This window comes from Topomyia yanbarensis, chromosome 1 (genome assembly GCF_030247195.1).
Source record: "Topomyia yanbarensis strain Yona2022 chromosome 1, ASM3024719v1, whole genome shotgun sequence".
Classification (NCBI taxonomy): domain Eukaryota; kingdom Metazoa; phylum Arthropoda; class Insecta; order Diptera; family Culicidae; genus Topomyia; species Topomyia yanbarensis.
In genome coordinates, this window is record NC_080670.1 from 169,935,699 (window position 1) to 169,948,031 (window position 12,333).

Here is a 12,333-nt window from a genome sequence, read left to right on the forward strand (position 1 = left end):
AGTCCGCCCAGCTTCTTGACTTCGCCGACGACATTGACATAATGGCACCGAACTTTGAGGCGATGTCGAAAACGTACATCAGACTGAAAGCTGAAGCCAGCAGGATTGGACTTGCCATCAACGTTTCGAAGACAAAATACATGAGAGGGAAGGGATTCTAGAGACGACAATGTGAACCTCCCATTCCGAGTTCGGATTGACGGTGACGAAATCGAGATGGTCGACGAATTCGTGTATTTGGGCTCACTGGTAACCGCCGACAATGATAACAGCAGAGAAATTCAGAGACGGATCTTGGCGAGAGATCTTGCTTACCTTGGACTCCGGAGGACGCTACGGTCGAACAAAATTCGCCGCCGCACGAAGTTGATTATCAACAAGACGCTGATTCGACCGGTGGTCCTCTATGGCCACGAGACCTGGACTATGCTCGTGGAGAATCAATGTGCCCTTGGAGTTTTCGAACGAAAGGTGTTGCGTACCATCTATGGTGGCGTCCAGATGGAAGACGGAATGTGGCGCAGGCGAATGAACCATGAGTTGCATCAGCTGCTGGAAGAACCATCCATCGCGCATACCGCAAAAATAGGACGCTTGCGGTGGGCTGGACACGTCGTAAGAATGTCAGACGACGACCCGGTGAAGATGATTCTTGAGGGCGACTCTACAGGACCCAGAAGACGCGGTGCACAGCGACCACGGTGGATCGACCAGATAGAAGACGACCTTCGGACCCTTCGAAGACTGCGAGGCTGGCGACAAGCAGCAATGGCTTCTGCATACAGCAAGAGACAACAAGGCTCTAGCCTGAACGGTAAGGTAAGTATCCGTGTTTCCGCAAGTCTGGTTCCGTCGATCATAACATTTACCTACTCCGGGAAAGTTAAGTCTTCATTTCACTGGCTGTGAGTGGATGTCACGAAACATGAAGCAATAAAACGCACACGGATGAATGTCTCAATTAAATTCAATTTATTATGTTCATTGTTATGTAAACATTACATAAAGTAGAATCCGAACAAGACCTTCTCCTCAACTTCACTACGTTGTTTTCTTCTGCCTTGTTTCGGTAATACAACTTCTGCCGTATCACTTCCCGTTAAGCTACTCAAAATCTGTAAAAACCGTTCAAATTTCAGATTCCTGGATGTGCATTGACCGTGGTTTAATCTCTCGCTAATTCGGTTACGTCTGCATTTACTCGCTTGCTATGATTTTTTTTTCTTCTGGGTATTTGGTATATTTCAACTATAACGCAGACTGCTTCGTTACCGGCTGGAGAATTCCGTTTGTTGTTGTTGTTGCTATAAACTTGTTTTGTTTGCCCTCTAGACGTTCGTTCGTTCGTCACATAGACTGTCGCTTCATGCTGGTGATAAAAGTTTGGTCTATCAGCATGTTTGCGTCCTGTTTTTTCTGTATATAGTTTTCGATTGAGGGATGAAGTTTGCCGTTTGATACTAGCTACCAACTTGTTGTTGCTTCTATTTTTTTTATTTCTTCGTCGCAGTGTAAAGTGTATATGATACTAAACGCATTCAATGCTACTCTTTGATATTTCGATAGATTTATGAATTATTTGAATTTAAATCATTGCTAAGCTTATCTGTTTGTTCAATAATTGTATTTTTGATTATGTAAACGAGGGATGAAGGTAACCGAACCGATCGGTCATGTACAGCGGAAAATGAAGGAATTGTTTCTTTGTGTTTGCTTGATGGTTAATTTTTTTATTCAAAATTAATTGTTATTAATATAATTTAGTGTGGCGATATCTATGTATATACACAATTGACGAGTTTCTCAATTATTCATTAATTTTACTCAAATCGCGCGTGGTAATAAGATATTATAAAATTTGATTAAAGAGGAGACTTTTACCGATTCAGAGATAAATTGGTCTGAAATCGACTTATTCATATATTGAAAATATGGAGACCTGGAACACTATGGCTTCCATTGAAGAAAACAAGAAAGTTAACATAAGAGAACATATACAATAGTAACCGCAATACTTTTCTACACGCTCCTTTAGTGTCTGGCATATGATTTTCTGTGTGCCTTTGGACCGGGTTTGACTATATGTGTGTGTTGAGAAGGAGTACAAAAGTGTTCGTTTTCTTTTTTTCCATAGCTACTGTTTGACAGTTGGTTTCCGCTGAGGGGGAAGGGTTTGGTCTATTTGGTACAAAAGTGGATATGGTTTGTCAGTTTCTAAGGGAGACGCCGGATAGTCGATTTACGTACAGATGCCGCCTAAAGTGTTTTGTGAACTTGATTCTTCACGAGATTCCGTCGGGGGAAACATTTGTTGAGTATTAGGTTAGATACTTTTCAATCAGATCCATTGTTACATTATAGTGTGACTTTAAACGAAAATGTATTGTTGATAATTTAAGCACGATTTACACGGTCGATGTCAGCTTCCGTCAACGGAACGGAACGTCAACGTCAACGTGACCGATCCGTCCAGTTAAGTTGGATACGTTTCAGTACGGCAATACTTTCCGCGTGTGTGTGATGTTGTAGGTCGTAACGTCTCTATGGGAACTGTAAGAAACTCGTTTCGACGTTTCGGCGCAGTGTCGTTGCGTTTGTTGCTGTTGACGCAAAGCTGACGGATTATGTAAATGGTGCGTTTTATGCATACAAATTTTTCCATGTGCAGAAGAAGGCAGACAACAGTTTGCTACTCATATAAATGTGTATGGGTGTAGGTAGTAATTGTTCGATATGGAGTGTTTTGTTTAATTGTTCGTTCGTTTCAGTGTGTTCGTAAACGCTTGGATTATACTGCTAGTCTTAGTTGCGATATAATAGGAAAATTTATGTATTTATACAAGTTGACTTGTTCCATGTTTTTCGATTGGAGTAGAAAATTTGCTTCGACAACAATATTCGCCTGTATAAGAAAGAGCACATTCTTCTGTATCTGTTCAGAACAATATTTGAAAGTATAATTGTACCAACCTAGGCTGTTGAAAGAAACGTTCGAGTAAATATTTTACAATAGTAATTGTAGTAGATGTAGTTATACCTTCGCTAATAAACAGTTTATAATTTGTTTTGTTTACTCTTAAGTTCTGTCCGTTTGTTTTCTTCTGCAGATAGTTGCCTTTCTGAAAAATTTTGTTGTATAAATAGTGTCGTTTCCTTAATATTTTGTTTTCTCAATAAATATGTTTTCTTGTATATTCTAGTTTAGCATTGTTTGACGGCGCCATACCCTTGCCCATGTCACGTTTTTTTACGTCTTTTTTTTTCCTGTACTGTCGGATCTTAACCGTGCCTTAATACAGCTGCGTGACTTTCGTGATGTTTACCGGCTCTTCTAGTTGCTTTTTAATAACTTTTCAAAAAATCGCGTTCATTCTCTGCTTTCTGTTGTTTCCGCTTCTGCTGCTGTTGCTCCTTCCCTTCCTTGGTGGTTCCTGCTGATGATCCAGGGTTTTTTTTGATTTCTGAATTTTTTTCGAGTATTCCAAAGTGTACAAAATCAAAAGGATGTACCATTTAGCCGAATGTAGTAACAAAAATCGACTGCTTTTTTTGGTTGGTTTCATCTTTGAATGAGCGTTGCCTAAACAGTTTGATTCTACACACATTTTTTTTTCGTTTTGCTTTGCAGGCCAATTAGTATCATTCAAAACGGAAGGAAACGCGAAATAAAAGGCTGACTTGACTATGTTTTTTTTGTTTGCTTGAAAACGAAAATTTATCGCTTATCGATCGAGTACCAAAAAGACATGGAAATGCTCCAACGATAGCAATTAACATTCATTTAGCTGGAGAACACACTGAATATATCTTTTTTTGGGTATTTATACTTTTGCTTGATTTTGCTTCTGTTCTAGTAGTTTAGATTTTCCATTTTCACAGTTTCTGCTTTGGTACATCATCTCTATAACCTTTTCTTTGAGAGGATTGTGAACGACAATTATTTTTCTCGTTTTTATTTAAAACTGCAAAAGAAAAAAAGGAAAATGCTTTAAATATGGCAGAAATCAACAAACCGTCATTCGTGTGTTCAGTGCTATGTCTATGCTTTCATTTTAGCTACGATCAAAGGAGGCTGCGTACGAAATAGAAACACACACGAACGATGGTCGAATATTACAAGACGTGTCGGCGTTCCACTACTCACAGCCTAAAGTACAACATCGGGCAGGGCGTGCGGCCTGGCCTAGTCTCGCATCGAGGCGTCGTGTACTATTTTCCTTTCCTTGTAGTAGATCTCTTCGGATTCCTTGTCGCACAGCAGCAGCACGACGGCACCGAACAGGAAAATAGCTGCCCCCCAGCCGACACCGTAAGCCCAGCCGAATTCCCACACTGGCCGATTTCCTGCAATAAAGTTCGGGTCTACGATCAACGGAAGGTATGCTCTCGGGTTCTACTTTACAGTGCAGGCGGCTCGTGCCACCAACTCAAAAGCGGCACACGGTAGAAGGATAGAATAGGCTAATGAATGTTGGTTTTTGACAAGGTTACGTTGGAGGATCGAACGAATCAATTGAAGTGTTAGAGGATTAAAAAGGAAGTAAAGCTCGGTTTAAACGATAAGATAAAAGAGTAAATAAAGACACCATAACCATTTCTCAGGTTTCTTAGGAAACAATAATTTGTTATAACAGAATAAAAAACTCGGAAATCAACAACAAAAATAAATAAAATCAAAACAATCAATATTCAGTCTCTATCTATAATGATAAGCAGCTACCGCTTCTTCTATGGAAGTTTAGCCTAATTTGAACCCTGGAAGTCGAAGGAACATTCTATTATCTCACCTAGATTAAGTTCCGCCGCGAAGCACACCGGATAGAGGATGAGAGCCACTAGTAAAGAGATTACTGAAAGTATATGGAAGTGATAAAGATTTGTTAGTGCATTAGGTACGACTTTTAAAATAAGTTTTGAGATGGTAGTACACTTTTTTGTATATATAGGAAAGTAGGTTGATGCTTCATCAAATGAATCCATTCCTTGACACAGCCATCACACCCAAGGTCAAGAGAGTAGACAAACAATAGGGCCGTCCAGTCAAGTTAAATAAACAAATCACTTGTGAGTGGAATCACATCCGCATCAACTAGCTATGAATACATCCGCACCAATGAGAATAGAACCTTGCCAGTCGAAGGCCACCAGCCCAACTCCAACCCACACTCTCAGTTTTTGGGAATATAATACTTTAATAAACTACGTACTGCAATGTCTGCTCGAATAGGTTGTGCTTCTTATTCGTAGATAAATATGTTTAAAGGAGAAAAACAAATATCACCTCAAACTATACAAGGATAGCGAGTAATCAAACAACGGCTTCCTGAAAGGCAGGTCTACAGTGGATACCATTCGAATGGCTGTGGAAGCTGCCTAGGCAGCATAGAAAGAACAGCGGTGCTAGCTGGGAAGCAATTGTCTATTCACTGCACGACATGAGTGTTCCTGTGTACCGTTTCAGTGTGTTCGTAAACGCAGGATAGTGACGAGCTACTATTAGAACCGAACACTTATCTACGAGACAGACAATGGAGAAAGAAGAATGGCAATTGCGGCCGGTATCCCCCAGGGATCTATTCTCGACCCGATGCTGTGGAACGCGATGTACGATAAGTACTGAAGCTGAACCTTCCCAGAGGAGTGAAGATTGTCGGTTTCGCAGAAGATGTGATGCTCCCAAATAGTCGGAGGTGCAGGAATTCGCCACGGAGGCGATATCCTCCGAAGACTGGGTGCTGGAGAAGAAACTGACGATAGTCCATCGTAAAACAGAGGTAGTGTGATTAGCAACCGAAAGGCAAAAATCACGGATGGAGAATATACCACCGACTCGAAGCGTTTGGGCGTGATAATCGATGACCGATTGAAGTTTAATAGCCATGTCAATTGCGCCTGTGAGAAGGTGGTAAGAGCGACCACAACTTTGGTCAGAATCACGCCGAACAGTTCTGTGATAAGCCGTAGCAAGAGGAGACTCTTAGTGAGCATATCAACTTCAATTCTCCGTTACGGTAGTCTGGCCTGGTCCCTAGCAATAAAGACGATAAGAAACAAGTCATGTATGACCGGTACGTTCAGGTTGTTGAGCATATCGTTGGGGGTGGAATGGAACAGCGCGGCGAATGGAATATGAACACACCGGTTGATCCCGCACGTTTCCACATAGATGAACAGGAAGAACATGGAGAAATCAACTTTCATCTGAGACAATTTGAAGAAAAATCGGAGCACGTGGGTTTTGACTGCGCAATGATTGCTATTAGCGGAGCAGGAATCAGGAATCAAAATACATTTGCTCAAATGACATGTTCTCCGTATGTAGTCGATTTGTGCTTTTCCGTGTCTTCTCATTAGTTCCCTGATACGAAGGTAAGGAGAAGAAGGTATAGAGGAAGTAACTGGTAAGTTTAACTCACAAGTAATTCAAGTCGCCTGCGAGAAAGTCTAAAGCTCTTTACCGCATTGGACAGGGAACTTTAGTATGTCTATGAGTTTCAATCGTTCCAATAGGGTATCGTCTATGCAAAGACGACCGAAAACTCGAAATCGAAATTGCGCCACTGCTGGGAAGTTGCATATCAGATGATATGAGGTTCCGTAGTTGGATTCACAAAGATCACACGAAAATGGCTCAGCGCACTGAATAGTTGCCATGTAATAGTTGAGTTTGCAGTGGCCGGTCAAAGCCCTGGTCAACATGCCACAGTGTAATCAAAAAGTATAATCGATTTTACAAAATCACTAGGCATAACTTTTGTTTGACAACAAACTGCAGTCCTCGTCTGAAGCCCAATTTCATCGTTCTAAGGATTCGCTTGTCACGTTTTTTCGGTGTTCAAATGAGCTTTCAATTTGATTCACGCGAGAAAATCAGATCGAATACATCGAAAGTCTCGATTAATTTATCGTCGCACGTGAATCATTCATTCCAGGTCAGCATGTCAGTATGACAAAATTCCAATAGAATGCAATTGTTCTTAATGGTAAATAAATATAATTTTGTTGGCATTTTAATGTATCCAGGCGGCCAGAATGTTTTAGTCCGTAATACGTTTAATTGCCCTATTTTGACAATAATCGTTGACGCCAGCTTGACAGCAACGCCCAGTTGAGGATGTCTGGGGTTTATTGAATAAACATCCAACGCATTGGACTAACGTAGGATGACTTGCTCTTACTGGGCGGATGAAGTAAACGATTATTGTCAAAAACGGTAATTAAACCGAGGGATTGCTCTTTCTATGATGATTCTCAGGGATAGACCGTTCCAACATCAAATTACGGTCTTGTCAAACTGCAAAAGACGTGAAAACCCAAGACGATACCAGATAAGGTATAGGCATACGTAAAGCGAGAGTTTTGGTTTTACAATTGGCAACATCTATATTGCGTAAATACTGCTTTACTTGAGCTTGAGCTTGTGTGACCGCCCCTGGCTGCTACTCCATTATCGATCTGGATTAGCTGAAGTTGCACAGGGAATCAGTAGATAATTATGCTTGGGAGTAGCGAAACATCTTTCAATGTGCAACTCCTGGTAATCCTAAAGTGTTTTTGATCAATACCGGAGAACGGCCAGGCCCGAACGTAGATCGCGGAAGAAAAGGGAAGGAATGTTAGTCCGATACTTGCTTTTGCTAGAGGCCGTATATACTACTGCGCACTCCACAAGTATCACTGGAGGAGGAATTTGTTAGAAAGTTTAGAAGTTGGATTCTACTTCTTCTTTACCGACACCAGAGAGGTGACTCTACTATCTGGACTAGAATATCGATCCATCAACTCATGGGACCAACGGATTTACTTCCCTTCCGAAGGAAGACGTGGAATCTCAACGACCTCGGCTGGAATTGCACCCAGGCCAATTGTAAAAAAATGAACCGTCGTACGCTGGGGCAATCTTCCGGGCGGAACCACGGGAATTTCGTTACTAGTCTTTTGTCCGGTTTCGGACACTTTGCCTGCTCGATCAATACCCGCCTGGTACTGTCCTGGCTCCCTTTTCCACAGTGGCTCACCAACTTTTTCTCACACAACGAGCACCTTTTTCCATTACCTTTTTGTACCGCCGGCTTCTTTTCCCAAACTGAACACAAGAGACGCTCTACTTTTTTTCTTTAACGTCCGGCCTTTTTCTCCAGTATATTTATCGGTTTTCAAGCGAGCATGTTGAGGCACCCTACACAAGAAGGGTGTGCCGTGCACGTTCAAATCATTTACCCCAAGAACCATCATTTATAACTTTTTTTTATGCTGCAACTCATTGCGCATAATGATTTTAATTTTAACAATAACTTAAACGTTACACACTGCTAGGTGGCACTGTATGCATTAGTTTGTCACTACAGGCTGGAAGATCCGCGTGGTAGTGTTGCCACAAGGTCTGCTTCAAATGCTGACTTAAATTCGGAAGATGTTGTATGTGAAGACGAAAACAGCGAAGAGAGTGATGGACTAGCCAGCGGTTCAGGCGGCTGATTACAACGAGGCGTCGACGGTGCAAACGTTGTGAAGTGGTTGGCTGCAGCGTCGACGATGACTGCAATAATGTATCAGTTCGTAAGTTCGGCAGCTTTCAAACCTACAACAGAATGTCCTCCAATGGTAACTGAGCATATTTGGCTTGCGGTCCTACCGTGTTAGTGGTTGATTCAGCTGCAGTTCGACTACGGAGTTGATTAATATGCGAACGTAGCATTCGACGGCCCTCCACCCAGATGTTGTACATCACGTCACCAATTTCTTCGATTAACACACCTGGAGATCATTTCCAACTATTTCTTATATATGCTTTGGTAAATATTGGATAATTTTGATTGAAAAATCTCAACTGGCTGTGCTGCTTCTCTATTGGCTTCGGTTCAGTTGCAGGGGGTGGTCGAAGTAGTTCGAGACAAGTTCGGATCTTGCGACCGAACAAAGCTTCAGATGGAGATTTGCCTTCAAGAGCCAAAAGGTTAGGTGTGCTTCTATAAGCGAGCAAGAAGGTATTCAGTGCATCAGCAATTGATCCTCTCCCCTCTCAGGTTTCCTTGGCGGCCCTTTCGAAGGTTTCTACAAAACACTCAGCTTGTTCGTTGGATTGTGGATGAGAGGGGGCTGGCACGAGTCACTGGCGTACCAAGACGAGCAAAAAGCTCCGGCTACTTGGAGTACGAATCCACCACGATGAGTTAATATTCGTCTTCGATGGGACCGGCAAAATCTACGTGAACACGCTGTCATGACCTGGATGCTTTCAGCCATGATACACGAGCAGTGCAGTCAAAAGAAGAGCAATGCTTGACGTCTGTGGCTGGGACACAATCCCTGATACCCTTATTCAGCGGATGTGTCAATCGGTGGAGAAGTCGAACGCAGTCTCGGCTGCTACCATCCAGATTGCCAGTAGGCTACAGGTAATCTGGCGAACCGAGCAACAGACGACGGGCACGGCTAACTAATGATTGGTTAGCTGGAGCGAAAAAAGCCAAGCGCAAAAAAAGGGAGTGAATGGTCTGTTCATGCTGAGGCAGGTTTGGCGCAGCGACTGGCAACCACGTAAGGGGTAAACCCAGCCACCCCGAAGCAAGGCAGAAGAACGAGTGTATGGGCGTATATGTGGACTGCCTCAATCCAAGATGGGAGGGTCGTAGCGTAGTATGTTGGGACTTAGCTATCGATGCCTCGTGGCGTGGCAGAGGAGTGAAAGGGTGAGCATCCAAGTCAGTCTCACACGACATGTTAAGGGTGAGCACAAAAGTCAGCCTCACATGGTATGGTAAAGGTGAGCACAAAAGTAAGCCTAGCAAGGAACGAAAAAGGTGAGCACAAAAGTCAGCCTCATGTGGGAGTGTTTGAGAGTGAATCAAGGTGCGATAGAGAGAGCACCCAAGTAAGCCTCATACAGGACGTATGAACGCGTGAGTGAGAGTGAATGAGTACATTTAGTACAGCCATCCCCCCAGAAGTAATACCGAGAGGTAGTTCCTGGGAGGAACGATGGCGGAGCCCAATGGAGTTTAGTCGGTATTAATGGCAGCGTCACCATTCTAGCTCGACACGCCCCCAGTGCACCCCGTGCTGTAGCTTGGACCCTACCAATAGCACGTGTACTGGGCTAGGACGTAAAGGTCTTCTCCATTGTAAAAAAAACACAAGCAGTGCAAAGGGGGCACCTGGGAACGGAGGCGCAATGTTGACACGCTTTTACGTAACGAATGATATCATCTATGGAGGCCCAGTAGACGTAGTTTCTGGCATTTGCTTTCATCCGCTGCATGCCCGGATGTCGACGGTGAAGCTGGTCCAAGCACCGTTTTTGATGCTGCGATGCGAATAACGAGTCGTTCTGCTAACAGAATACACCCATCGCCAAAGTGATTTCTTCGTGGAGTGGAATCACTTAAGCTCGGGATCGACGGCTTTTGGTGGAGGCCAATTGTCTTGTATGTACCGGAAGACTTTGCGAAGCAATAGGTCAACTTGGGTACTCTATAATACGAGTCTGAGGCAATATATTAACAGCATCTGCGGCTACTGACCTTACATCTTTTTCGAGGATAAGGCTCGCAATGACGTAATACTCTTCTGGCTTAACGTGCTCGTTGAATTTGTCGGTTGGCACGTACTCGTTGTCGAAATCGTACAATAGCGGGTTGAGAATGAAACGTTTCAATCGGTTTGCCGTATACCCTTCTTAGAACCAAAAATTCGATGCAGCGGAATCTCCTACCGAAAATTATTTTGTGGAACTTGGTGACTGCAAAGATGATCGGGTTGCCTGTAGTTTTGTTCGACATTCGTGAGTGCTTTGGAAGCAGACGGCGCCGGTGGTTGAGTGGTAAGCTTGACCACCACCCATCCTATTTGTTCTGGGTTCAACTCCGTTGAGATTTTTCTGAGGTGAAAAAATCTGTGGTCACGTCTTCCCTTGGAAGGGAAGTAAAGCCGTTGGTCCCCGGTCCATGAGTTGATGAATCGATATTTAGTCCAGATAGTGGAGTCACCTCTCTGGCGTCGGTATAGTAGAAGTAGAATCCAATTTCTACACTTACTAATAAATGTCCTCGTCCCGTGAAACTTGTAGACGGCTCTAGCAAAAGCAAGTATTGCACGTTTGGGCCTGGCCGGCGCCGGTATTGATCAATAAACACTTTAGGATTACCAGGAGTTGGACATTGAAGGTTGTTTTGTTACTCTCAAGCATAATTATCTACTGATTTCCTGTGCAACTTCAGCTAGTCCAGATCGATAACGGAGTGGCAGCCAGGGGTGGTCGCACAAGCTCAAGCTTGCTCTGGAAGCAAGCTGAACAACTTTGATGGACCTATCGGGGAACTTGTGACTGATTGTTGCTCCGAGGTCAACGGATGATGCGTTAGTCGAAAGCTTAATCTCAAGTGTCGGATCGTACTGTGTCAGCAGAAGTCTCGAGAAGAGAATTTGGTTGAATCGCTCAAATGCTTGCTGGCACTCCGAATTTTAAACGAACTTTGTCTCGGATTTCAGTAAGTTGTCGAGCGGATAGCGTACTGTCGCATGTTGAGCACAAACGTGCCGTAATAAATGATCACCCCAATGATAGAGCGAATACTTGAAACGTCAGTGGGAGGACCATAGCTTGATTTATGTCTCAATTTTTACTGGATCAGGTTGCAATCCACGCCGGTCAAATATATGTCTTAAATAGCGAATCTGTTGCTTACTGAAGCCGCACTTTTCGGCTCTGATGGTAAAGCTGAAATCCTGAATCCGCTGAAGAACTGCCTCCAGATTATTGTCATGCTCCTTTTGTGTTTCATCGTCAACGATGACGTCATCGAGATAATCAGAAGTACCCTAAAGGCCGACTAGCATGGTATCGATGAGCTGCTGAAAAGTACCAGGTGCTACCTTTACACCTGGTGGAAGGCGGTTCTAGCGGTTAAGACCACAGTGCGTGTTAATTGAAAGCAAATGACGGTAATGTTCATCGATTTCCAGTAAAGTGTCCGAAAGATCAAGATGACTGAAATGTTTGCAGTTGGTCAGCTTGGCAAAGCGGAGTTAAGACCTGTAGAATAGACTCCGCAAAATGTTGCCATTTTCTTTGTGTACTACGACGATCGGCGCTGCCCATTCCGAAAAATTTTCCCTAAACATTTTTGAGTATGTAGCTTTGAGAGTTGCGCTGGTGGACGGGGTACTAGTAATTTGGCAGCAAAACAGTATCCATAGGTATGGACCACAAATCGAAACTATCGACTAAATCAGATCAGACTAGTTGTGATTGTTTCGCCGATAGTGAAGTCACAGTTAAATTAACCGCCAAGTGGCAAAATGTTTCCAGAAGCTGCCTTACTGTTGCTGGTG

At 43.3% G+C, this 12,333-nt stretch overlaps 1 protein-coding gene across 14 annotated transcripts in view; it reads right to left on the reverse strand.

Annotated features, from left to right (window-relative positions):
• Window positions 1-949: 949 nt before the first annotated feature.
• The window catches only part of LOC131681042 (transmembrane protein 47), a 126,632-nt gene continuing 115,248 nt past the window's right edge, over window positions 950-12,333 (reverse strand). For 11 of the 14 annotated variants that reach the window (XM_058961808.1, XM_058961803.1, XM_058961789.1 and 8 more), the window contains exons 6-8: window positions 4,788-4,850; window positions 4,145-4,362; window positions 950-3,962 (exon numbers count right to left, since the gene is read on the reverse strand). In XM_058961808.1, the coding sequence (XP_058817791.1) occupies window positions 4,184-4,362; window positions 4,788-4,850 (242 nt within the window). In that variant the 3' untranslated portion in view covers window positions 950-3,962; window positions 4,145-4,183. The remainder of the gene's footprint in view (window positions 3,963-4,144; window positions 4,363-4,787; window positions 4,851-12,333) is intronic. The other 3 variants (XR_009303876.1, XR_009303875.1, XM_058961816.1) reach the window with 3 other exon arrangements.